Below are 27,656 nucleotides of genomic sequence, written 5' to 3'. Positions count from 1 at the left end.
TTTCAAACAGAAGGGGCATTGTCTCAATGACTTGATTACCTGCATACTGCTTCAAAGACATTTTAACACCAAACTTGAAAGAGAAACCTCTGAACTGTCATTCATGCTTAAATTTGACACTTTACACTGGGGTCTTAACAAAGACACTAATCATCTTACCCATTACAAAGATAGCTTTCCCAATTATCACCTCTAATATCATTAGCTCACAGACATTTACCTTCCCCCTCCTCATCCCCCCTCTGTTCTGAAATTTGATTTGTCCTTTTTATATGTGTTCAATTTTTTTTTATTGTATCCCTTTGGTATATATGGTCATGCCTATTTTCTTCCACAATTTGATCTGAGGAAGTGGGTCTGGCCCACGAAAGCTCATCACCTAATAAACCATCTTGTTAGTCTTTAAAGTGCTACATAGTCCTGTTTTTTGTTTCAGCTAGACTAGACTAACACAGCTACATCTCTATGGTTATTTTAAGGCAGTGATCTGTAGGATCATACTTAAAACCATTTCTTTTCACAGCAACTGGTACCCTCATTTACCCCTGCTGGAGATGATTATCTTAGCTCTATGGGGGAGGGACCAGATCTTCCTTTGTGTGGACTGCATATTGTTTGGAAGTTGTACTCAAATAGCTATGTTGAATAAGTGGTTCCATCTACGCAAGTCCCTCACTGACTCCCAAAGCCATAGAGGAGCACTGGTCTTGTGTGACAAGTTATGCAATGTGGCAACTACTGCTCTATAAATTGTTAGATGAAAAACCAGTGCTCCTTTTTGTTCTGGATTACATTCCCCCTCTCTGCTTCACAGATGTTTAATCAGCTCAAAATCCTGCCCCTTAAAATTGCCCGGTGAGCCCAGATAGCCAGAGGGAAAATGTTATTCACAATGTAGTCACAAGGGCATTGGGAGCCCATGAGGGTCATTGTCAGACTTGTGTGGATGGAACTACTTCTTTAAAATGACATGTGTTAGTCTGTTTCAGCTAAACCAGCAAGGCGTCAGATGGCACTTTAAAGACTAACAAATGTATTAGGTATTAGGGCATAAGTTTTCATCAGATACAACTCACTTGCTTAGATGCTGAAAAGAAAAGAAAAAAGGTAGAGATACAGAGGCCAGGTCCATACTAGACTGGGAAGGCTGGCTTAAGATATTCAACTCCAGTTACATAAATAACATAGCTGGAGTTGAAATACCTTAAGATGGGCTTGGTGTCATCTTCACATCTTCACAGTGGGAGGTCGATGAGAACAAATGCTCTGATTGGCCTCCCTTACTTCTTTGTGCACTGCGAGGAGTGCCAGCACCGATTGGAGCCACACTCAGCCTTCAAGTTAGCAGGTCTGGTAAAGATGTCAAATGCCAGAAGATTGCTCTCCGGCGCATAAGTATAGACGTGGCTAGAAATGGGAGTGTGACATCAGCGCTAATTAAGTCAGAGTGGATGTGACTAATCTCCAAGGGTATGTCTACACTACCCTGCTAGTTCGAACTAGCGGGGTAATGTAGGCATACCGCACTTGCAAATGAAGCCCGGGATTTGAATTTCCCGGGCTTCATTTGCATAAGCGGGGCGCCGCCATTTTTAAAACCCCGCTGGTTCGAACCCCGTGTAGCGCGGCTACACGGGGCACGAACTAGGTAGTTCAAACTAGGCTTCCTAGTTCGAACTACCGTTACTCCTTGTGGAATGAGGAGTAACGGTAGTTCAAACTAGGAAGCCTAGTTCGAACTACCTAGTTCGTGCCCCGTGTAGCCGCGCTGCACGGGGTTCGAACCAGCGGGGTTTTAAAAATGGCGGCGCCCCGCTTATGCAAATGAAGCCCGGGAAATTCAAATCCCGGGCTTCATTTGCAAGTGCGGTATGCCTACATTACCCTCCTAGTTCGAACTAGCGAGGTAGTGTAGACATACCCCAATAGTGATGAGAAAGTGAGAGTACCTGAGGGAGAAATCACCTGTTGTAATGTGAAAACCACTCCATGTGTCTATTTAAACCTTTTATCAGGGTGCCAAATTGAATTCCAGCTCAGTAGTTTCTCATTGCAGTCTGTTTTTGAAGTTTTTGGATAAGAGCTATTCTCAGGCAAAAAATAACAAACAAACAAACAAAAAACAAACAAAAAATAGCCTCAATGGGTCCAGATTGTCTTCTATTTGGGGAACAAGCTATTGATCAATCTCTAATTCAGAGTTCTTTTCTTAGGGAAGTTTGTTTGTGTCAGGGCTGTGGTCATATGTAAGAAATGCACTGCTGCTGCTGTCAATTAGCATAATTAAAGAAAGATGTTTCATAGCTGAGCCTTATAAAGGAGAACATGCAAATAAACAGAGAACATGGAACTTTTGAAAATAGTCAAACACCTTAATCTTAAAAATCCCAGGCTGTGTCCATGATCACTCTGTTGATAACTTTCCTGATGCTTATGCAGTAAAGAAAGCACTGGGTGTAATGAGGTAGCACCACTATTCCTGTGGGCTCAGGGCCAGATTTGTAAAGGTATTTAGGCATCTAAAGATACAGATGGACATCTTGTGGGATTTCAAGACTTACATGACGTCCTAGCTGAGTCTTTATGTTCTTAAATGTTCCTTTAAAAATCCAACCTTTAGTATAGCCATGAATCATATTCTTTTATATCAGAAGAAAGTGTGAGAACTACCAACTCAGCTATCCAGGACTCTTCAGAAGTGCAGTGTCAAGATAACAGGTAATGCCGGATATTTTTCCTGTTCTATTCTATTTAGGTTTTTATACTGTGTTCACCACTGTGCTATCTGAGCTCCTTCTAGTTCTGTAGTAAGCAACATGATGAACATGTCAAGTGTTTGTCCTCTTGCCCTCTCCCTAGGAACCCAAGCATGTACAGTATGGTATTTTGTTTGGACTTTTCTTTTAGGACATAACAAACTGCTCTATATTTACTTCCCTATTGTTTCAGTTTCATAGATCTGAAAGCCAAAAGGAACTATTAAATCACCCAATTTACTTGTTGTGGGGAGACTGTTTATACTCACTGTCCTTTTGGTGCCACCGTACCGCATGTAAATATACCCCACAGTAGTGAAACATGAATTCATGCTTCGAGTGCTGAACTGTTCCCTGCAGCAAGGGCATCAAGTTTCGGCCGTCGACCACCCTAATGTGATGGAGAGAATGGAAGTCATCATACTGGGTGGAGTACATTCTGTACTCAGTATTACTGCAAATAGCAATTCTTAAACAAGCCACCATTAGACTCAGGAAACATTGACATTTTAATTTATAAAATTTGATGAAAAATTTCAGCCAACTCTGAGTCAGTGGAACTAATGCTTAATAGTTCCCACCTGCACGGTGCCTTTGGTCCTAGGGTCTCAGAACACAAGTACATTACAAAAACATCACCATGGTGATGTAATTAACATGATCATTTTAACAAAGGAGTAAAGTGTAATCAAAGAGAAATTCATTCTTTCAAACTTGGGTGATTAAAGCTGAAGTCAATGGGAGGCGCTCAGAACTTCTGAAGAATCAAGTGGCATATAGATGATTAAAGATGGATTTTGGAGCCTCACCGTAAGTACCAAAGTTTTATAAGTTGGTCTACATGTCTGGCCTGTACTTATCTAATGGTAAAGCCAGAAATAGGACTCAAAGGTGCCTAGGCTCCCAGTCCTTTCCTTCATGTTCTAACAAAACATTACTGCCTCCCATTTCCTTCTAATACAGGAGGGTCTTCTTAAGAAAATTAGACTCATCCCAGAAATTGCACATATACATTGGTTTCTACTGTTTGTTTATGAAAGAAAACTGAATTTAAATATACTGTGATTAATTCTATTTCTTTCTGTACAAGTAAACTTGTCTCCTTTGTGTTTTCTTTAAAATCATAGGGTATGTCTACACTACCCCCCAGTTCGAACTAGGGGGGGTAATGTAGTCATACGGAGTTACAAATGAAGTCTGAACTAGCCGGAATTTAAAAATGGCGCCAGCTGGCTTTATGCAAATGAAGCCCAGGAAATTCAAATCCCGGGCTTCATTTGCAACTCCGTATGACTACATTACCCACCCTAGTTCGAACTAGGGGGGTAGTGTAGACATACCCATACAGAATAGGTAGAGCTAAGCAAAAAGAAAGATAAAGACACTTGTTTTTTAAAACAGTATGACAATGTCCCTTTAAAAACACACAACTAAAACAAAACTTGCATATATCAGGATGAGCAACATACCAAGCTTTTGACTACAGTGGAAATGGAACAAATATGGTTAATGAAGCAGCCTCTATACCTGTCCTGAGGCATTATTCCTCCAGCCAGGTGAGCCACTGTGGGGTAAATATCCATGAGACTTGTAGGTTCATCAATAACTGTATCTGCAGTCAATACTCCAGGCCATCTAATGATCCCTGGCACACGGATCCCTCCTTCCCAGCCTCCCATGCCTTTTCCACCTGTTGTAAGAGAAATGGTGCCAGAAACACTGAGTCATTAGGACTGAGACAGGTTATTATGAATTTATAGATTGGAATATGATATTCCAACACTCTTTACATGAAAATAAATCACACTAAATCTAGGAATACAAGGAAAGCCAAGATTTAAGGCACTGCTTACTTTGCTCTTCCCAGCTGCATATTACAGGTGTGAAAGTAGAAAGAATTATATTGTAAGAGAAAGATGAATTATACTGTAATAATTGAATAAGTTGAAGGAACACTGTTTGTCTCTGAAGAGGAAAGTATGTTAATGTTGTTTGTAGGTATGCAGATCAGAGTGCTAGCCAGGTGGGCCTAGGATAAAAGGAAAGGGAACATTAGGTTTTAGGCAGAAAACAATTGAGATAACCAGGGAGATATGGACAGGAGATTGCTGTGTGCTTGATGTGGAAATGAAAATACTTGACTAGCCTCATACTAAACATGTGAAGTTTTGCCTCTCTTTTAATCTTGTTAACTTGGCTTTCTTTTGACTGTATAAATCAAGGGGTTTGAACCTTGTGTGGGACTCACATTTTCTGGGTGCATTAGCAGAGCGGCTTTGCTAATAAACAGAGCGGACTGACAAATCTGTGAGTCCTGTCTGACTTTGACACAGGCATCTTTCTATATTAGGCCATTCTTTCCTATGGCCTCTAATGCATTTCATGGTTGTGAGGCACTTTGGGCAAAGGAGTAGCAACTCTACTCTTAAAATCCCCAAAAGAAACAAAATTCAGATCTGTAACATTCATTTAAAGTGGAATGTTGTGATACAAATATAAATTAACTGCAACAGAGGACACCTTGACTGCTAAGATCTGACAGAACAAATACAGTGTTAATGGAAGAGAAAATGAAATCCCACATAACTCTCAGGAAAGCAGCCTTTATACTAAGGGCTTGCGAGATAGTTCCAACCGAAAGAAGAGGGAGTATAATGAAATAATTCACAGATACAGGAGGAGACTCTGGGAAAAGGTTGACTGTCTTCAAGGACTCCAAGGGTTCGTCTAGATTAGAACTTCAGGGATGCTCTGAGGCAATTCTAGAAGGAAGTGAACTAAGTAAGAATCTGAAGTTCTGCAGAGTCACTAAAGGGGAATACTCAATAGTGAAGGAGCTTCTGTACGGCTATCTTCAGTCCTGATGCAAAGCCCCAGAATATAGTCTGTGTGGTGTTTCTCTCAGCTCTTTCTATACTCTCCTAATCATCTCTCAATTCCACCCTTCTTCCCTGTGCACCATAATGAACTGCCTCTCTTTTAATTCTAAATAGTCACTACTTTGAATGGCATTTCAATATGGAAACTAAAGTAAATACTAACACACTGTTGAACTAGACAAAAGTTTATAAATATGTACAGGCTGCACCTCCCAAAACCAGAACTCTCTCGTCCAACAATATCTGTGGTTCTGGTTGACCACGGATGTTCCTGGATCAGAGAACCCTGGTAGCTTAATGGCAGGAGGGCAATCCAGGAGGGGTCAGGTTAAGGCAGTGGGATGAGGCAGGGGCAGGTGGCAGCCCCAACAGTCTGCAGCACTGGGACTGGGTTGGGGCAGCCCTCCTAGTGGCAGGAGAGCAATCCAGGAGGCATAGGGTTAAAACAGCAGAATGAGGCAGGAGCTGGCGGCAGCCCCGACAGTCTGTGGCACTGGAACTGGGTTGGGGCAGCCCTCAGCAGTGCAGGATCGGGCCAGCGACAACCCATGGCAGTGCAGGGCTGGGGCCAGAGCCCTGGGCAGCCTGTGAAAGTGGACAAATGCTGGGGCTGGCAGCAGCCCCCAGCAGTGTGAGGCTGGACCCCTGCATAGCCTGTGGAAGTGGGGCCAGAGCCTGCAGGCAGCCATGGACCTGGGACCAGAACCAGAGCCCCCAGCAGCTCGTGGTAGTGCAGGGCTGGAGCCTATGGCAGTGTGGGCTGCTGGCCCAGCTGGAGCAGGCAGTCCAGCTGGGCCAGGAACAGTGGGGTCAGCGAACCAGCAGCTAGCCCGGCAGGGGCTGGAGGGAGTCCCTCTGCCTTTCCCTTCCTCCCCGCCCCCTCCCGCCCCCCGCCAGTTGGCAGAGTAAGTGGCTTGGAGCTGTGGAAGGGAACCATCTTTAGTCCGGCAAAGTCCCTGGTTCAGGACCTTTCAGGTTCTGAGGGTGCCGGATAAGAGATGTCCAACCTGTATTAAATAATTGTATTAGAGAACCTCAATAAAACAAAGTAGTTTAAAACCAAAACTCAGGTAAGCAGGAAATTTAAAGATAAAAAAATCAACATTGGAAAATATGAAATATGGTGTTCAGGTACCCAAAGAACTGTAATTCTGTTCATTTATTCCTGGCACCCTGTAGCAAGCCAAATAGGCACTTATGAGAAGTATCATGGAAGACTGACATGTGAACAGTTAGGGTATGTCTACACTACCCTGCTAGTTCGAACTAGCGGGGTAATGTAGGCATACCGCACTTGCAAATGAAGCCCGGGATTTGAATTTCCCGGGCTTCATTTGCATAAGCGGGGAGCCGCCATTTTTAAAACCCCGCTGGTTCGAACCCCGTGCAGCGCGGCTACACGGGGCACGAACTAGGTAGTGAGATGAGGAGTAATGGTAGTTAGAACTAGGAAACCTAGTTCGAACTACCTAGTTCGTGCCCCGTGTAGCCGCGCTGCACGGGGTTCGAACCAGTGGGTTTTTAAAAATGGCGGCTCCCCGCTTATGCAAATGAAGCCCGGGAAATTCAAATCCCGGGCTTCATTTGCAAGTGCGGTATGCCTACATTACCCCGCTAGTTCGAACTAGCGGGGTAGTGTAGACATACCCTTAGTGTGAGCAGCAAGCTACTAGTCTAGAAGATTGGGGTTCAGTTCTCTGTTTTGCCTAGATGTCTTTTGTGACATTGGGAAAGTCATCCCGTGTGCCTTAATTCCCCATCTGTAAAAATGAAGATTTTAGTCCACATTTCAGATTGTGCTCAGAGTAATGTTATAAGCATAGACACTGGTTAGTCTAAAAATTGGAAACTATCTGGGTCTTCCCTGGGTTTCAGTTGCCTTTCTGAGCACCACGATAAGGGAGAATATATTTTTTTCTAAATACATTTGGACCTACTTATAGCATTTTCTTTCCTAAAATAAGACCCCACAGACGGACTGTTTGCAGAATTCTCACCTTTGTAGATTCCATTCCAACCACCCAGCTGGACATTGTGGTTTTGAGCTTCCAAGGATCCTCCATGGTCAGATGTGAAATAAGTGAATGTGTTGTTTGTCAAACCTTCTTTGTCAACAGCATCCAGAATTCTGCCTGTAAATAAAGAAAAAAACCATGCTGCTCAGTACAGAGAAATAGGGTTACAAATATATCATTAAGGAACAAAGACTGAAGTGCAGGAAGGGATGGTTCCAGGCAGGAAAGAAGGAAGACTGTCAAGGAATGGTTCAATAAAGAACTAGATAAATTCATGGAGGTTAGGTCCACCAATGGCTATTAGCCAGGATGGGTAGGAAAGGTGTCCCTAGCCTCTGTTTGCCAGAAGCTGGGAATGGGTGACAGGGGATGGATCACTTGATGATTCCCTGTTCTGTTCATTTCCTCTGGGGCACCTGGCATTGGCTACTGTTGCAAGACAGGATACTGGGCTAGATGGACCTTTGGTCTGACCCAGTATGGCTGATCTTATGTCTTTGCATGAAATCTTGGTAGACTGCTTATACAGTACTATCTAACAGGAACAGACACTGTTTAATTCAAGTCCCATGTAGTATATAAGGGTATGTCTACACTACCCCGCTAGTTCGAACTAGCGGGGTAATGTAGGCATACCGCACTTGCAAATGAAGCCCGGGATTTGAATTTCCCGGGCTTCATTTGCATAAGCTGGCCGGCGCCATTTTTAAATGCCAGCTTGTTCGAACCCTGTGCCGCGCGGCTACACGCGGCATGGGCTAGATAGTTCGAACTAGCAAGCCATTCCGAACTAGCAAGCCATTCCACGAGGTGTACAGATAGTTCGGAATGGCTTGCTAGTTCGAACTATCTAGCCCGTGCTGCGTGTAGCCGCGCGGCACGGGGTTCGAACAAGCCGGCATTTAAAAATGGCGCCGGCCGGCTTATGCAAATGAAGCCCGGGAAATTCAAATCCCGGGCTTCATTTGCAAGTGCGGTATGCCTACATTACCCCGCTAGTTCGAACTAGCGGGGTAGTGTAGACATACCCTAAGGGTTACATTGCATTTTTGTTTATTTAATCTACTTTGACCTGTTTGGTATCACTTATCACTTAAAATCTACCTTTCTATACTTAATAAATCCATTTACATTTTATCTAAAAGAGTGTGGCTTGAATGATGTGCTTGGGGGAAAATCTCAGCTCAGGAATAAGAATTGGTGCATGTCTGCTTTCCTTTGTACAAGTGGTGGACTGGGTAAGAACTCATACACTGGTCAGGCTTTTGACCAGAGCAGAATGCTACAGGTTTGTGGTCCCAGGCTGTGGAGTTGGGGAGAAGCCTTCAAGTAACTGCAGCTGGTTGTATCCCTGCCTGGACCTCGCAGGATTGGGAGAGGTCTTCAGCTTGCCACACAGTATGAAAGAAACCCAGCCTGGTGAGAGAAAGGGCTCAGTGGTACCCCAGTTCCAAATTGCACCCCAGGAGGAATAAATCATGACTGCTACAGGCAGTGTAAATCTACTATCATTGTAAATTATAACAAGATCTCTTTTTAATTTTTTGAGACAACTTTGAATAAATAAAGTTGGTCTCATTCATAAAGACCACTTACCCACCATCCAATCCATCTCTTCCACATTATCTCCATATAAACCGTGTCTACTTTTCCCAAGAAACCTCTCTGTGGTGACGAGAGGAGTGTGCACATGTAAAAAGGAAACAAAGAGGAGGAATGGCCCATGCTTGTTTCTAAAAACAAAACAAAAAATAAATTGTCATGGCCTCAAAAAAGTAAATTTTAAGTAAACAACTAACCCCTGAAAAACAAATGTCCTTGAAATATTTTACTCTGTGTTTATTCAGTGTTATGTGTGTCGTGTTTGTACTGTGAGCTAGGGGTGGTGTAATTTCCTTGTATTTGTACACCTGCTCGCATTCTCATCAAGCTAGTGTGAGTATAAATAGAAGTGCAGTTAATGTTAGCACAGGCAGTAGCAGTGGAAGCAGGGCTGAGCCATGTCAAGTACAACCCCCTTGAAACTGTTCCTCTGTTGCTACTCCCCATGCTACCATAGCTATGTTCTACTGATACATGTGCCACATAAATGAGAGTTAGTGCAGTTATATATATATATATGAGTTGAAGAATCACATCTCTAGCTTGGAGTGTAGACATAGCCTTAATGGTCAGCTCCAGTTAACTAAGATCTCATTGTGTAAGGTGGCAAACAAACATAACAAAGAGTTGGTCCTTGCCCCCAGGAGCTCACCTCTAATATAAGAGGCAAGAGATGGAGACAGACAATGGACACAGTGAAACAATCTCATCAGCATGATAGGCAGTTGTCTTAGCACACCAGTTGCCTAACCTATTACTTGCTGGTACTGTTTGAGATATTTACAATAACAATATAGTTAAGAAACATTAAAGGGCAATATGATATTTATTGGTTACCGTTTGATAAATGAAACAGCCTCCTTAAGTACATTGGAAGCGGTTCTCTCTAGCTTCATTGGTTGTTCAGTAATGTCATAGTTTCTCATCAGGATACAGTTCCAATACTTTACAAATCCATAACAGGAGTACCAGGAGATGAAAAACACGAAACCACACAGGGCAAAGCAGATGATTGCTTTCCATTTTACTGATAATAAGTTGGAAAGTTTTCCGATCACAAGTGTGAGCACTGCAAGGGCAATTGTCTTACTGTAAAGCCAATACTTAGCTTTCAAAGATGGGCTGATCTGAGGATTTTCTGTTCCTTGACATTCATTCACAAGAGTAGCAGGCATACCATAAAAATAGTCAAAGCCATGGTTTAAAGGATGGTGGCAGTGATCACCGTGGAATTCACAGTTCACACCCTGATGCCACTTCCCTGAAAATATAAATGAAAGAGATTTAAAATCATTGGCTCTGTGTGTGCATGCCTATATTTCAACAAGTCTGACTCTTTTCCTAAATGAAAAAGAGACCAGCCAAGTCAAGGTCAGGCATGAAATGCTCAGGTAAAATTTATATGTGGAAGCATATAATAAATAGAATATCCATCTAACTCAATTAACAGAATTCCAGTTAGGTTGCAAGCCTCGATGAGGGAAGAGGCATACTGAATGAGTTCAAGAATGGAAACAATATCTGAAACTGGCTATATTAAATTGTAAAATAACATTAATTTAATGGAGGATCCTTGGGAATCTAATAAGGAGTTGAGAGTAAATAGACCAGATAGCCTATAAATTTAGTGCAATATTAATTCTTGGGAGGGAATTTCTCTGAATTTCTTTAAGCGTGGCCAAACTCCCACGCTGAAAAAAAAATCAGATAAGTAAAGTTGAAAATTATCCCCAAAATATGCTGTTCTAATCCTACAGAATATGTAAACTCCAACATACTATAGTTCTATTATAGCATAATAGGACTATAGCTTGACACTGAAAAGTGCAGAGCTATAGAAAAGCCTATTGCTGTGGGATCAGTGGTTGCAAGAGTGACAAAGAACCTCTTGAGTGTGACTAGCATTTATTGTATCACATGTGAACCAATCTGTCTTGTCCAAGGTCCAGTTCATATCTTCTCTGAGAGCTAGCACGAGACTACATATTACTAAGTCCCTCTTAAACGCACAAAATACGAGCCAATCTTGAAATGGTGTAGACGCCATTACTGGCCAACTGCAAAAGGTTAATTTTCACCCTCAGTGTGGTTAAACATCATACAGACCAAGTGTGTGTCACTTTTTAGAAGCAGTTTTTTGGAATAAAAAAGGGATGTTAAACGACAAATCCTGCTACCCTTACTCAGGCACAATTCCTCATAACTTCAGTGGGATTTCAGCTCATACTGTGGGGCCTGATCTAAAGCGCACTGAAGCCAATGAGCATCTTCCAACGTTGTGCCTAGCCTAATAGAGCTGTAGCTCATGATGGTCCTGGTTAGAGACAGGGGTGTGGTAATACACAGCACGCAAAAGCATAGCAAGTCCACCCAGCACATGAGTGAGTAAGCCGTAATTATTTAAGACCACTGCAGAGTCTGGCAAGCACCTGTAAGTCAATACATATCTCTGTTTCCTAAAACACTATGTACTGCATTCGCCAGATCTTTATTTTCTGAACTGCTTTCAATTACTGTGTCAATCCACAATGACTCATTTTGGGCTTGGCAGATATATAAAATATGGGTTTTTTTGTATCTAAATGTACTAGATTCCAAAATGTTACAATGACTGAGATTGGAAATTGTAGTCTAGCTGATTTCTACTTACTGTACCTATAAGTGCTGTGGTGTAACCTTGCTGTTGGAGTATTCTGGCAAAAGTCGTTTCATTTGGAGGGAGCCCTCCTGAGCCACCATTCCATAGAATAACACGCTGTGAAGTGGGGGATGCCATTCCTAAAGTACAGTACAAAATAATGAATGAGTGTTTCTTTTCCCCTTATTATTTCTGATGAAATAAAGTCAGGATATGGCCATAGTCTTTGTCTAGTTAAAGTGACTCGAGGAAATATACTTTTCACCACTTTCAAAGAGAGGATATTCAACAGGCTAACAGATTACAATGTGAAGAAACTTGTCCTGATATTCAGTCTGCATTTAATTTATGTCTCTTTACCCCTCATTATATCCTGCTAACCAATTCCTCCTTTACATTACTCTGAAAGTATTTGAAGGTGTTCTTATCTCATACCCCAAGTTGTCAGTTAGCCAAGTTGAACACATTTTATGTTGGAATGATTCTATATAAGTCAGTCAATATATCCATATTTATTCTCGCCTCTTTTTATGAAGCTGCCAACTCTCAGTGCTTTATGTTACAGTTGTTAATGGCTGACTACATGCAAGTAACTTTTGGCCCAGCTAAAATGAATGAGATGAAAAGGTTGCTTCAAGAAATCTTTGTGTTTCTTGAAGTAGAAACATCCCTACTGATCCTAGGACAGTAAGGGTATGGATTGGGTTCTCAATATGTTAGTGTAATTTGATATATATTGTGTGACAACATAGGAAATAATTGTATGCTACATGAAGAGGCAACTTGAATAGTGATATTGCATCATTACATTCCAGCATTATTTGGAATGTGATCACCCATTTTACTAATCAAGGTCTATTTACAATTTACTATTGCAATTCCTTTACTGTTTAGACAGCAGTGAAGAGAGGTCCAACCTGATCGGATGGGGTATCTGCCAGTCAGGAAAGCTGCTCTGCTTGGAGTGCAGAGTGAAGCTGCAGCAATGTGCTGAGTAAATTTCATACCATCCTTTGCCAGCTGGTCAATATTAGGGGTCCTAAAAAATACTCAGTCAAATTTCACACACACACACACACACACACACACACACACACACACACACACACACAATAAAGCAGAAGCTATGACCTTACCTTAGTGTGTGATTGCCATAGCAGCCTACATCCCCCAAACCAAGATCATCAGCCATCATCAGTAAAATATTGGGTTTAGAAGCATTTGATGTATATGCCTTTAGGCATGAAACTAGCAAAGTGGCTAGCCAGCTCCTGAAATTCAAGAATAAATGAATAGAGATTTACTTAATATGGACATTTGTAACTTCCCATCTCATTTTAAATTAAATGCAGTCTGAGGTGTTTCCTCAATGGTTCCACTTAATTTTATATGCTCCCCAATCTCCATAAGTGCAGTGCTATGTGAGAACTCTGTGTAGATATATAAATAGGTGTCTAAAGTGCCAGCAGGTGGTGCTCATGAATATGTGAAATATTCTGTGCATTTTGTAGAATTAATAAAACTTCTTGTGGCATGCCATAAAGAGCTTTTTGTGTGCAGTTCTTCACACAGAGACCTTAACACAGGACAACCACCAAAGTTTCACTCACTCTATAAGCATAGCAAAATACAAAGAATACTGTCCTAATAGACTCTAGCATGTCATGAACATATTTGTAGGGTTGTCTTCAGCCACAACATTTGGTATGGAGGCAGCCTGTATCTGGAGTGAAGAGAAGGTCTTGTGTGCTGGCTTTATTACTACACAAATCTACTGGCCTCCCCTTCTCCAAAGAAATTGCACCAGCTCCAGGGGCAAATGTAAAATTAGGGTTGCAATTATAGTTGAATGGCTCCGCTGTTGATCTTTGACCTGAACGAGGTGGGTTCTTCCCCTTCAGGTCTTAAGTCATGAGATAATAGCTTTAAACAGGCATCAATTTTGAGTCCACATTAATTTTTTTTATAACTTCAACTGCTGAGAAAAGGAACATGCTCTATTTTCTTCTACAGATAACTTCAAAAGTCAAAACAGCTCATTAATTAATTAATTTTCTTACCACTGCAGTTTGAGGTGTCTCATGGCTTCTTGTGAGGCAGTCTGTGAGATACAGAATTTTGCTGTAGTCAGCTGTAAAATAGATAGATTAGATTAGAAAGATAGAGATAAGTGCTCACATACTTGCTAATTAACCATCACATGTCACAGCAGTCAGACAGGGGGGGGGAGGGCTAGTTCAGTGGTTTGAGCCTTGGCCTGTTAAACCCAGGATTATGAACTCAGTCCTTGAGGGGGGCTATTTAGGGATCTGGGGAAAATATGTCAGGGATGGTACTTGGTCCTGCTGTGAGGGCAAGGAACTGGACTCAATGACCTCTCAAGGTCCCTTCCAGTTCTAGGAGATGATATATCTCCATATATTATATGATATTACTATCATTCTGATTTATAACATACATGTGCTGAACAGTTAGCAGAAGACTATACAACCCTGAAATTCATGAGTATTTACACATGTAGTCTCATTAAACAAAGACAGTACTTGTGTGAATGAAGTCTCATGAAAATGATTAATATTTATGCAGTACAGGTTTTAATCCTGCAAGATGTTGCTGTTCTCAACTCCTACTGACTACAATGGGAGTTGTAGTTGTAAGCAGGATCTGAGGGAATGCATCTCCGACAGCTAGCTGGAAATGGAGAGAGAGCCTGGGAGTATCTATGTAAATATGGTTTGCACATACTTTGGTTTGCTTTGTTAGCTATTCAGCAGATGAAGTGGGATTTTGCTCATTGTAATCAGCTTAATTTGTGACCCAACACCAGCTATATTTGTACTAAATGCAGAGACAGTTAAAATATGGTTACCAATGTTTGTAATTTTGTGGGAATACAGAAAAGTAAGATGGCACTACATTGTTTCATATTAAAGGGCTCACACTTGGCAGGAAGAACTTTGCAAATATTATGCTTAAAAGAAGCACATGGAATCCTTTTCAGGGGATAAGGCAGCATGCCACATTTATTGATAATATAACAATGTAGCATATGTATTTATACCCACACACAGACACACACACATGTGTCCTGTTGATGAAATAGTTACCATTCTGTTACTTGACCCAATTTATTGGCCAGATAATCTGAGTACGAGGGAGGAGCCGGGTTCTTGTCAGTCCGGACTGTTGCTCCATGGTCGTAGCAGGACGGAACCCGAAGAACCATACAAGACACCCCATCTTTTATAGGATTTTCCTTCCATGGAAGTCAATGCATTTTGCCTTATCAGGCCTTAAACAGCCATTCAGCATCACAATCTATCTTTCTGTGCCATATGTTAATCTGGAAGTTGTTCTCGCAGTCATCTGATATCAGCATGCTGACAACCCCTCATGGGTGTTGTCTTCTGGTAAAACTTGTTATCCGTTCCCTATCTTGGGGGGCTTGCCACTAACTTCAGGGCTCATCAGTCTGCCTTGGTCCACTTTGTGTCTTCAGTGTCCTTTAGCTTTGTTGATAATTATTTGTTGCTTCTGAGTCTCCAGCCCCTCCTCTGACCATCTGTGCAAGCAATGGCTTTGACACTTATCTCTCCTAAAACATTCACTTTCTCATTCACACAAACATTACATTTACACAATAGTAGCATGGAACAAAGGGTACTTCTAGCCACTTTAATAAAGTTATAAAGTCTTTCAACATTAAACTTCTTTCTATCTATTACAAGGCTTTGTCTAAGACTAACATCACTATATATTACAATATTCCATCCCTTCACTTTAACATCAGAACATGCTAACATCAAACAGATCTGGAGCTAAGTTAACAAAGCTGCCTGGCCTGTCTGAGGCCTACATCTTGTGTTTAAGTTTAATCCAAACCTTATGCTATAACATACATTCATAACTAACTTATTAACTACAAAATTACAAGGCTACACAAATGCAGGGGCTCAATTTTCAGAGCTCTGTAAGAGAGAGGGGTGAGGTCAAGAGGCTATATGGCTTCCCCTACCTGGATTGGTTTGACTTGTGAATCCCCCCCCCCCCCCCCGTTCAAAGAATAGAGCTAAATAGACATTATAAGGTGCATGTTAGCTGTACTTAAGGGTACTTAAGAACAATTTGAACCTTCTCTATCAGGTTCATGTAAAATGAACATTCTAATTCACTATTTTTTTTTATTTTCCTTCCCTGCTCCTGACCCCCATCCCCTATTTATTTTGGAACTGGACTTTTAATACTCCATTCATCTGAAGAAGTGGGTTGTACCCATAAAAGCTCATGATACCATCTACATGTGGGGTTTTTTAGTCTTTAAGGTGCTGCTAGACTATTCATTGTTTTTTACGTTTTTCCAGTTATAGACTTACTTGGCTATTCCTCTGAACCAGGTTACTGGGTGGGAGCTTGATCCAGTTCTGTGTTGGATGGATGGAGAGGGACTCCTAGATATTGAACCTGGCCCTGGCTGCTGCTGGCTTCACCTGGCAGAAGGGTTTCATAGGTTCTTAGCACCTTGTGACAACGCGCCCACAAGCACCTTAATAAATAGTTACAAAAAAAAGAATAAAATACTGAATGTAGAATTTACACGAAGAAATGTTGGATTACGTGTTGGATTTCATGAAATGGACGTTTTGAGAGAAATGATAAACAATTGCATCCCTATCGATAAAGCTACATTTTATTTTGCTTGGGGTAGAGGGAATGACATTCATCTTTCAGGTACAGAGTTTGAGTCTTATTGCTTGATTTCAAACTGATAAAAGTGACATTCATACCTTCAAATAAAGCCTAAGGGCAACAGCTACAAAAGGGACTTAGCCACAATGTTGCAGTATGTGACTTAGAGCTCCCCTGCTAATAGAATCCTCAGCTCTGAGTTAGGGTACATCTAGACTACATGCCTCTGTTGCCAGAGGCATGTAGATTAGGCTACCAGACATAGTAAAATGAAGAGGCAATTTAAATAATCGCCGCTTCATTTAAATTTACATGGCTGCCGTGCTGAGCCGACAAACAGCTGATTAGCTCATGATACCTTGGAAGACAGGGGAGATTCCAGAAGACTGAAAAAGGGCAAATATTGTGCCCATCTATAAAAAGGGGAATAAGAACAACCCAGGAAACTACAGACCGGTCAGTTTAACGTCTGTCCCAGGGAAGATAATGGAGCAGGTAATTAAGGAAATCATATGCAAACTCTTGGAAGGTAATAAAGTGATAGGGAATAGCCAGCATGGGTTTGTGTAGAACAAGTCATGCCAAACTAATCTGATAGCTTTCTTTGATAGGATAACGAGCCTTGTGGATAAGGGAGAAGCAGTGGATGTCATATACCTAGACTTTAGTAAGGCATTTGACATGGTCTCGCATGATATTCTTATTGATAAACTAGGCAAATATAACTTAGATAGGGCCACGATAAGGTGGGTGCATAATTGGCTGGATAACCGTAGTCAGAGAGTTGTTGTTAACGGTGCTAAATCCTGCTGGAAAGGGATAACAAGTGGAGTTCCGCAAGGGTCCGTTTTGGGACCCGTACTGTTCAATATCTTCATCAATGACATAGATATTGGGATAGAGAGTACGCTTATTAAGTTTGCAGATGATACCAAACTGGGTGGGGTTGCAACTTCTTTGGAGGATAGGGACATAATTCAAAATGACCTTAGCAAGTTAGAGAAATGGTCAGAGGTAAACAGGATGAAGTTTAATAAAGAGAAATGCAAAGTGCTCCACTTAGGAAGGAACAATCTGTTCCATACATACAAGATGGGAAGTGACTGTCTAGGAAGGAGCATGGCAGAAAGGGATCTAGGGGTCATAGTGGACCATAAGTTGAATATGAGTCAACAGTGTGATGCTGTTGCATAAAAAGCAAATATGATTCTAGGTTGTATAAACAGGTGTGTTGTAAGCAAAACTCGTGAAATCATTCTGCCGCTCTACTCTGAACTAGTTAGGCCTCAGCTGGAGTACTGTGTCGAGTTCTGAGCGCCACATTTCAAGAAAGATGTGGAGAAATTGGAAAGGGTACAGAGAAGAGCGACAAGAATGATTAAAGGTCTAGAGAACATGACCTATGAAACCAGGCTTCATGGACTAGGCTTGTTTAGTTTGGAAAAAAGAAGATTAAGGGGGGACATGATAGCGGTTTTCAAATATCTAAAAAGGTGTCACAAGGAGGAAGGAGAAAATTTGTTGCTCTTGGTTTCTGAGTACAGGGCAAGGAGTAATGGGCTTAAAGTGCAGCAAGGGAGGTTTAGATTGGACATTAGGAAAAAATTCCTAACTGTCAGGGTGGTCAAATATTGGAATAAATTGCCAAGGGAGGTGGTGGAATCTCCCTCTCTGGAGATATTTAAGAACAGATTAGAAAGACATCTGTCAGGGATGGTGTAGACGGAGCTTGGTCCTGCCTTGAGGGCGGGGGGCTGTACTCGATGACCTCTCGAGGTCCCTTCCAGTCCTATGATTCTATGATTCTATGATAGTCTGGACGCGCAGGTATCGACATCAAAGGTATTTGTCGACCATCCAGGTATGCCTCCTGGGATGAGGTTTACCTGGGTGGTCGACAAATACCTTTGATGTCGACACCCGCGCGTCCAGACTATCGTGCTGAGTCGACAAACAGCTGATCAGCTGTTTGTCAGCTCAGCGCGGCAGCCATGTAAATTTAAATGAAGCGGCGATTATTTAAATCGCCGCTTCATTTTACTATGTCTGGTAGCCTAATCTACATGCCTCTGGCGACAGAGGCATGTAGTCTAGATGTACCCTATTAGAGTTCCAGCACCCAGTACAATGCACAGAGAGTTAAGTGCCTAAGAACAGGAGTCACAAAAGCCAGCACTCTAAGGAGGGAGTCAGCTATACTAGCCAATAGGAAATGCTGAGGCTGAGGTGGAATCAATGCCTTTCTTCTCAAAAGTAGCTAGGTACTGAAATCTGGAACAGAGGAAGGAGTCTCCATTTACTTCAGCGTCTCAGCTATGAATCCTCTTCTGGAGTTAAGCACCCATTCTATGTTTGGAAAGAGTGACAACGTGATGCCAGAGAATCAAAGCCACTCCAGTTTGTTACCTGGCCTTCACGTTGTGTAAGGAAAGCACATCATTGAGGTACCATTCCACAATTAGCTGAAGGTAGGGGAACATGTTGCAACAAGAATCAGAGGGGAAAATAACAAACAGTTGTAAGACTTAATTATAAGCTTGGGATGGGTTCATTTAGATACTATGTTACAATAGTGACACACATGTAACCCACTAACCTTCTGGGTGTGGTGTACTCATGCACCAAGGGTTCTGAGAAGATGTTAAGCAAAAGTGCGATAAACAAGGGCAGTGCAATAGTCATAGACTTGTTATTTAAAAATAGAAAGTGGAGCATCTACGCTACCAAGCCCATTATTTTGAAATAAGGGGCTAGTTATTTAAAAAGAATAACTCCTGTTTTCCACAAGGAATAAAGCTTATTTCAAAATAGTTATTTTAAAATAGTGGTAGTGTGGACGTTCCACTGCTGCTATTTTGAATTACTCTCCAGTGTTTCCTGGAGCTCTAAGTCAAGGTAGCACATCCACATTAAGGGAGCCTGCCTCGGACTAATTTCAAGGCCTCCTTGTAGCGTGGACATGCTATTTGGAAGTAGTTATTTCAGAAGTTATTATTTCGAAATAAGTTATTTTGAAATAATTTCCTAGTGTAGACATGCTCTGAGAGAGTGTGAGGGAGTGAGGGTCAGTGTACGTAAGGAGAGCAGAGAGCAGTGGAAGTGAGTGACAGAAGAAGGGAGCTCTGTAAGAAAAGGGAAAAGAGCCTGTATGTGTAAGAAGGGGAGAAGGATAGAGAAGGTGAAAGAAGTTAAGAAAAAGATAAAGGGAGAGTACAAAACTTTAAGAAGACCTGGGAGGAGGCTGAGAAAAGAAGAGCAACCTGAGGAACTTGACCTGAGAAATACAGTAAACTTCCGATAATCGGGCACCTTTAGGACCCAGGGGGTGCCGGATTATCAAATATGCCAGACTATGGGAAGGGGGGGCTATCAGGGGTCTGGGGTAGGGTGGGGAGATGCCACCCCAGACCCCTCATAGCCCCCCCTTCCCATAGTCTGACTCTGCCCCAGGCGTCCCTGATTCAGCAGCTGCTGGTCAGTTTCAGCAGTGGCTGAATCTGGGACACCTGGGGCAGAGCAGCTGGGGTGCTGCCGGGTTGGTCTCACAGCGCTGAAGGGTGGCACTACTGGACCAACCCGGCAGCACCCCAGCTGCTCTGCCCCAGGCGTCCCAGATTTAGCCGCTGCTTCAGCTCAGACCCAGGTTTCCTGGGTCAGTCCCAGATTCAGCTCTGCCCTGGGCTTCCTGGAGTCAGCCTCTGATCAGGACCAACCCGGCAGCACCCCAGCTGCTCTGCCCCCGGCTTTCCCAATTCAGCTGCTGGTCAGTTTCAGCAGCCTGAATCGGGGAAGTCGGGTGCAGAGCAGCTCCAATTGTCCGGCAGCCAGAGCACTTTTGGCTTCCTGATGGTGCCGGTCCATCAGGAGTGCTGGAGCATTGGATGCCGGACCAATGGAGTTTTACTGTAATGAAGTACTGAAAGCAGGCCTCTGGCAATGATTTGCGGAAGACTGGCCAGGAGAAGCAGGGCACCATCACTTCAGCATCACTTCCTACTCTAGGTTATTGCAGTTTGGGTTGCTCAGAGCCTATTGACAAAGACTGTTCTGTTACTAAAGCATTATTTGTTTTAGAAATACTGCTTGTGTCAATAACTTATTGGATGGCTGCGCTGGATCCTCTAGGAATTCTTGAGACTACCCTTGCCCAGAAAAAACCCTTGGATGATCAAGCCTGCCCTGTTTTATCCAATAACCCTGTGGTTAGGGCACTTACCTGGCATAGGTAAGACCTATTTTCAGAACCCTGCCCTGTCTGATTCAGAACAGGGACTTGAACCCTGGCTTAATGTATATCAGTGGAGCACTAGCACCACCACTATTTTTTATAAAAGAAACTAGGGACCTAATTTCAGCAAAGAGACTCTGAAAAGGCCCTAGTGCATATTGCTATAGTTCCAGTTGTAATACTACTACGTTAATGTGCACTAAGGTTCCTCTAAGCTGAATCAGCTGAAAGATCTACACAGAGTAGTTGCAGCACAGTACCTTAGCGATATCTACGATTCACTCCACTCTGGTGTGTATAGCTGCATCATGCAAGCTAGGGATGTTAAATATTAGTTAATTTAATAGTCGAGTAATCTCATGAATTCTTATTGGTTAATTAATTATTCTATAATCCCTGGGGGGGGGGGGGCCGGCAGCTAGTGCACTCCTGCCTCACTCCCAGGGAGCCCCCTGCCACTCCATGCTGCTGCCTCTGATACAGAGGCAGCAGCGTGGGGTGCCAGGCAGGAGCTGGTCCGTGAGGGGTGCGAGTTTAAAAATCAGGTCCCCTCATGGACCAGCAAATATTGCTTCTGTTTTTATGTTTGATCACTGCTGCATTTACAGAATGGAACCTGTAAAAAGGAGGAGAAGAAGTAGTAAGAAACCCAAGGTAAAAGATAGGAAAAGTCGGTGGGGAGTAATGCCAAGAGAAAAGTTGGATGTAAAGATGTAAGGAAAATAACTGCACCAAAGAAAGAACAAAGTCAAGTTCAAATTAGCTAGCTTAGGAGTCAAACCTGCAAACTTACTCATGTGAATAACTTTACTTCCATAAGTAGTCCAGTATTAACTAGATTTGACTTCAGTGGGGCTATTCATATTAGTAATGTTAAGCATATGAGTAAGTGTTTTCAGGATTGGGGACTCAATTCCTTAAACACTAAACTATCAGGCTTTGAATATTTAAGCTCCTTAGAATTAAAGGTTTCAATCAACTTAGACATTTTATCACAGTTAGTCACTAGATTGCAAATGTAAACAATAGGGACCTTTATCTTCAAGGGTGTTTAATCCCAAAGAAGTGGCATCTCCCTCCATTCACTGTACAGATATAGAATTTGCAAAACAACCTGCTCATACACACACACAAAGCTTTTTTTTTTTTTTTTTCCTATTACACACTGATTCCATATCTCCTTTTGAAGGCAGGACTCTCATGGAAATCAATGGGAAATTCTGTGCATGAAGATTCCAGAATTGGGGCCTTCGTTTTGTTTAATATCTTCAGGCATCATCAGGAAAAAAAAAACTAATTCGGTTTAATTCAATCATCACTATTATTTAAAGAAATTGACACAAATGAGAGGCTCATGCTGCCAATAGCCAGCAAGACACAGAAAACAATCAGCAATATTCAACATCCAATTTAAAAAAAATCAAATTCCTTTTTAATAATATGAAAAACAAACCCTTGACTCAAGTTTACTTCTTTCCCTGAGATTCTTCTTACTCCTTGAGTTGTTAAGCAGCATAGATCCACTAGGTTGCATTTTTCAGAATGTGACAGAGCTAGACAAGTTTTGCTGCTTTTCCTCAGGCCATTCCTCCTCCTCCTTATCTAAGGTTAACATTGCCAGGATTGGCAAATGTAACTGCTGTTAAAGTTTTATACACTCCCTACTGAGCTTAGTACAAAGACTACTTCCTTAACATTGGTGAGAGCTGTGTACTAACTGTTGTTGGACTCCCTCTGTAGGCTGCTCTTTTACTGAGATTCATCTAAAAGCACTCATCACTGTTGTGCCTGAGTAACTCAAAAGAGGCATTACAAAAACAACAAAACACAGTAGCCCAATCAGGGTCTCTATCTCCCTTCCTTTCCTCTCTTGAGTTAGAGTCCTGGAGCAGTGAGGGGAGGGAGGAGACTTTCAGGCAGTGAAAGGAGTAGTTTTTGCTTTAAATTTATTTTTCTCTTTTCTCCTCTCCCTGTTTTTCCTCCTACCTTTCTTAGCCTTCCCAGCACTGCGGCTCCTAAGCAGAAACTCCCTTGGAGGATTGAGACTTCAGAGACAGCTTAGTCACAGATGTTAATACTCTGTAGTCTAAATGAAAACGCATGATTTCTGAAGAATAGGATCTTTATTTACTGTGTCAGCTGCAGCTGGGGGAGGGAAAGGGTTGGTTTATTGTGCAGTACATGTACAACAGGGAACATTTTGGTAATGAGCAACACACATAATTGTCACATCTTTGTCTGATCGTTCATGAAACTGATTTTCAAAGCCTCTCTGATATGCACCTCAATGTGCTCTTCTTACCGTCTCGGTGTCTGGCTGCTCATAACTGGCTGCCAAGCAATTTGCCTTAGTCCTCCATACCACCAGAAACCTTTCCCCTTTGCTAGCACAGATACTATGCAGTACATGGAGAGAAGCATCAACAATATAAATACTACTTTTGCTGAGATCTCACCTAGTCAATAAACTGCACCCGTGGCTTTTTAAACACCCAAAGATACATTCTACCACCATTCTGCACTTGCTCAGTCTGTAGTTGAACTTCTCCTTATTGTTTGTCCCCATTGCCTATCTATGGCTTCATGAGCCATGGAAACAAGGTGTAAGCTGCATCTCTAAGGATAACTATTGACATTTCAATATCACCAATGGTAATTTTACAGTCTAGGAAGAAAGAGCTGCCTTTCAGCTTTCTGAAGAGACCAGAGTTCCTAAAGATTCACATGTACCTTTCATGACCATCTCATGCTTATAATGGTGAAATGGCCCTTGTGATCCACCAGTGCTTGCAACATGATTGAGAAGCAACACTTGCTGTTTATGTTCTCTTTGGTGAAGTGGGCTGGTGCCAAGATAGGGATGGGTGTTCCATTTATTGCCCCACCACAGTTAGGAACCCCATCACAGCAAAGCCCTCCACTATCTCCTGCATGTTTCACAGAATCACTATCTTTTCTAGCAGTAGGGTATTGTTTGTTCTGGATACTTGGATCACAGCAATCCCCGCTGCAGATTTACCCACTCTGAATTGATTCCTGACTGACCGGTAGCAGTCTGGCATTGCAAGCTTCCATAGGGTTAACACCACTCGCTTCCCAACTGTTGGAGCAGGTTTTATATTGGTATTGTTGCGCTTCAGGGTGGGGAAAGCAATTCAGAAAGTTTCATGGAAGTGGCCCTTATGCAAGTGAAAGTTTTGCTCCCATTGGTTCTCATCCCATAGCAGCATAACTTTCTGGTCCCATGAGTCTGTGCTTGTTTCCTGGGACCAGAACCAGCACTCCATGTGTCAACATACCCAAATGCAGTCAGCATGTGCCAATTGCTCCATTCAATGGGTTCCTGAACATCTGTGAGTGTGGCCTCCTCCCATTCTTCCTCAATCAGGTGGCTCCTAGCTATGCTCTGGACCAGTGTCTCTCAACCTTTTTTTAGATAGTACCCTTTACAAAAAGTTATAAGTGCCCCCAGTACCTATAACAGACACACAAAATGTTTTTCTACCATTGCAACACATTTGTTCAAACAACTTAATCATAGCTGGGCGGGCGATGAAATTTTTGGGTGTAAAAAGTACAAAAATAATAAAGCACTGTAAAACTTAAAACAAAAATTCAGTTTTCTCCAAATTTCAGTTGTGTTGACATACCCCCCCCCAGACTTCTCTTGAGTACCCCTAAGGATACTTGTACCACTGGTTGAGAAACACTGCTCTGGACAAACTGTAGGATAATATGGGAGGTGTTGCAATGCTTCCCACAGCAGTGTGCAGCTGAACAGGGTCTGCGTGTGCTCGCCACACTACAGTGCCTGCATGAGAAAAAGGCATGAAATGATTGTTTGCCATTGCTTTTAAGGAGAGAGAGAGGAAGGAGGTAAGTGTATCATGGGAGGCTGAAGACACATATCCAGATCCACCTGCTGCAATGTTTTTGTCCCATCAAGCATTGAGAGACTTACCCAGAATTCAAATTCTGGGTACCCACAGTTCATTGCTGTGTGAATGATAGCCACGGTACTGAGGATGCACTCCACTGACTGAATATGCTTAATGAGGACATACACCTTTGATGCTATAAAATTGGATGCTAACTGTCTACCATAATACATTCAAACTTATTCTGTAGTACAGATGTAACCAAAGATTGCATCAGAAGTGGAGACTCCAGTGATTGCATGTTCTGCAAAGGTGAGGACAGACACCTACATCATCGCTCTATAGATCTCTGAGATGGGAACATTCTTAAAAAAGGCAAAAGATGATGAGATTGATTTCGTGGAATGTGCATGGATTGACTCCATAGGGGTCACCTTATGAATTTCATAGCACTGTTTAATGAAGCTGATATCACCCTGTAGAAGCCATGTGGGAAGTGAGTGGGTGAGGCTGTACCAGAAGAGGCTCGGGATAGGTGATTGAAGTTTTAGGGGGGCAGACTAAAGGACGAGGGTGAGTGTACCACTTGTCTCTATGTGTTCTGGCTGGCGGGGGGCTTGCAGCAGCCCTGCTATCTTGGCATGTGTTAGTGTAGCTGATCCAGGTCTACCTCCCTCTTCTTCTCCTTCCCCTCTAAGGGCACAGCTACACAGCAGGGCTAAAGTTGAATTAAACGACACAACTTAGCTATGTCAATTGCATAGCTGAAGTCGAAATAGCTTAATTTGGCTTTTGGCACTTTCTACACAGCAGGAAGTCAAAGGACGAACACTCTTCTTTCAACTTCCCGTACTCCTTCTGAAATGTGGGTTACTATGAGTCAGAGTAAGAAATCCTCCAGCTCAACATTATTTCGAAATAATGGCTTGTCGTTAGATGCGCATTTTGTTATTTTGGAATAATGTCAGCTATTCCGAAATAACACTGCTGCATAGACGTACCCTCAGAGCCCCACTTGTCCTTTTCCCTGGCACTGCCAGCATCACTGGAACACCTTTAGCATTGCACAGTGAGCACTGCTAACTGGGGCACTGCTGGCAGACTATCCTATCCTTTCCCTGCAAAGAGATGACACATGGGGATACGTGCACTGGGTCACATTTTACCGCTCTCCCCTCCCCCAAAGTTTTCTGCCATGGCTTTCCTGTGAGCTCTCTCCCCTGCCTCCCCTGTTTGCTGGAGGCAGCCTGAGACCAGGATGTGAGAGCTAAACACACAACACTTGCACCTGAATTTCCTTGGGGCAGGCGGCCTTGTCTAAACTGTTGGGCACAAAGGCATTTCAGCATAGTGATAAGCACAAACTGTAATGGAAGCAGAAAAACAGTTAAAAAAAGAAAGCCTGAGGCTGTTCATTAGAAATGTGATATGAAAGTAAATGTCTCAAAATGCTTGTGTCAGCAAACAGGCAGACACCACCCATTCCCACTCCTGTTCAAATCAGGGATCAAGTGAAGCTTATTGGTGCAAGGACTGTTTGTTTACCTCTCACACGCTGGTCCCAGGCTGCCTCCAGCAAACAGGGAAGGGAGGTGAGGAGGCCCTGGCAGAAAGCCTCCCCATGTGTCACCTCTCTGCAGGGAAGGGAAGGGATGGGATGGATGGTTTGGGAGCAGGCATCAAGACTAAGAATAAGGAAGCTTCTTTCTGTACTCCTATACCTTGCAAACCTCATGGAGGATCATGGGTTCTGGCAAGATGCAGCTCCCATGTAACAGCGTGAAGCCACATACCAGGCATCTATCCTTGCCTATTCTGTGTCATGTTGGGGGGTTCAAGCCACTTCATCTTTAAGCCTATTGGGGATACCCAGAGCTATAACCCACTGTGTTACATCTCTGCCTCAGTCAGAGTGAATATTGCTGGCAATTCCCTGCTACACCAGTCTGTCTTCTTCACAAGCACACTCCTGCAGGCTCTCTCAACTCAAACCTAGCCAAGTAGGGAACAGTCAATGAACTCCAGCCCCAAACTACTCAGAGACGTTTCTTTGCAATGCACAGTATAGACTTGGTTCGGTGGCAGATACCAGGATGATTGTCAACAAAGCATGGTCGTAGCTCCTTAGGTCAATGCCTACAGTTACTTTAGCACATGAATGCTCCATATAGTGGACTCAGCTCAGTGAATAGCAGGACTTTCTGTTGTCCCTTCAGCTGGACAAAGACACACCTCATGTGACTCTCTTTTACAAATGGATATAAACAAGTGACATTGCCAGTCTGCCAAGGTTGGCTACCGCCCTTTACCTTTTATCTGTTTGATGGATACATTTGTATCCATCACACAGTCATCCTCACCTATTCTTTCAGAAGAGCAAGTGTGGTCCTGTGTCATTTCTAGGGAGTATGTAACTCTGTATTGTGTTGTTCTGGAATTACCTATCTGGGGTGTGGTTATTGAGTGTTTTGTGCCTAGCACTTTTTAGCAGTGTTTGAATGTAAGCAATGCCAGCCTTGGTCTTGCCACATGTATCTGCAAGTAGACATGTTTTGTAACAGGTCAAGGTCTGATTTTGTTTGATTCTTGCTAATTATGCTTTATATTAGCAGGGCTCAACCTTGTTTAGGTCTTAGACCTTACAACAGGACTTTTCTACCAGGCCCCAGGTCTCAGGTGCTCTCTCTTACACTGACCTAACCGCCACGTTCAATTATTTTTGAATAATTGAGTTAAAAACCCTTTGGAGTTTCCCATGGTTTTTTTGTTCAGCCTGATCTACAAAAGCACTATTAAAACAAAGTGTGTGACATTATTCTAGTTAAGATAGTTACTGCTGTTCACCCCTTGCTTCTAAGTTTAGACAGTCAACTGGTGTTACTGAATTTTGAGTTGTGTGCTTTATTTTTCCCTCCTCCTCCTCTCGCCTCCTACATCTCACTTTCAGAAGCAAATTCTGATATCCAAAATGTAG

At 42.6% G+C, this 27,656-nt stretch overlaps 1 protein-coding gene across 8 annotated transcripts in view; it reads right to left on the bottom strand.

Moving 5' to 3' along the window:
- The window catches only part of LOC102455184 (arylsulfatase H-like), a 28,440-nt gene extending 5,549 nt beyond the window's left edge, over nt 1-22,891 (bottom strand). For 2 of the 8 annotated variants that reach the window (XM_025188993.2, XM_075915602.1), the window contains exons 1-10: nt 22,258-22,704; nt 13,951-14,021; nt 13,027-13,161; nt 12,808-12,929; nt 11,908-12,030; nt 10,090-10,513; nt 9,247-9,383; nt 7,633-7,767; nt 4,284-4,446; nt 3,026-3,147 (exon numbers count right to left, since the gene is read on the bottom strand). In XM_025188993.2, the coding sequence (XP_025044778.2) occupies nt 3,026-3,147; nt 4,284-4,446; nt 7,633-7,767; nt 9,247-9,383; nt 10,090-10,513; nt 11,908-12,030; nt 12,808-12,929; nt 13,027-13,161; nt 13,951-14,021; nt 22,258-22,338 (1,513 nt within the window). In that variant the 5' untranslated portion in view covers nt 22,339-22,704. Of the gene's footprint in view, nt 1-3,025; nt 3,148-4,283; nt 4,447-7,632; nt 7,768-9,246; nt 9,384-10,089; nt 10,514-11,907; nt 12,031-12,807; nt 12,930-13,026; nt 13,162-13,950; nt 14,022-16,263; nt 16,434-22,257; nt 22,705-22,790 lie in introns of those variants that run through there. The other 6 variants (XM_075915599.1, XM_075915582.1, XM_075915566.1 and 3 more) reach the window with 6 other exon arrangements.
- Between the last annotated feature and the right edge of the window lie 4,765 nt (nt 22,892-27,656).

Source organism: Pelodiscus sinensis, chromosome 1, assembly GCF_049634645.1.
Source record: "Pelodiscus sinensis isolate JC-2024 chromosome 1, ASM4963464v1, whole genome shotgun sequence".
Taxonomy (NCBI): domain Eukaryota; kingdom Metazoa; phylum Chordata; order Testudines; family Trionychidae; genus Pelodiscus; species Pelodiscus sinensis.
Note: the sequence above shows the minus strand (reverse complement) of the source record. Positions and strands in the feature narration are given on the sequence as shown.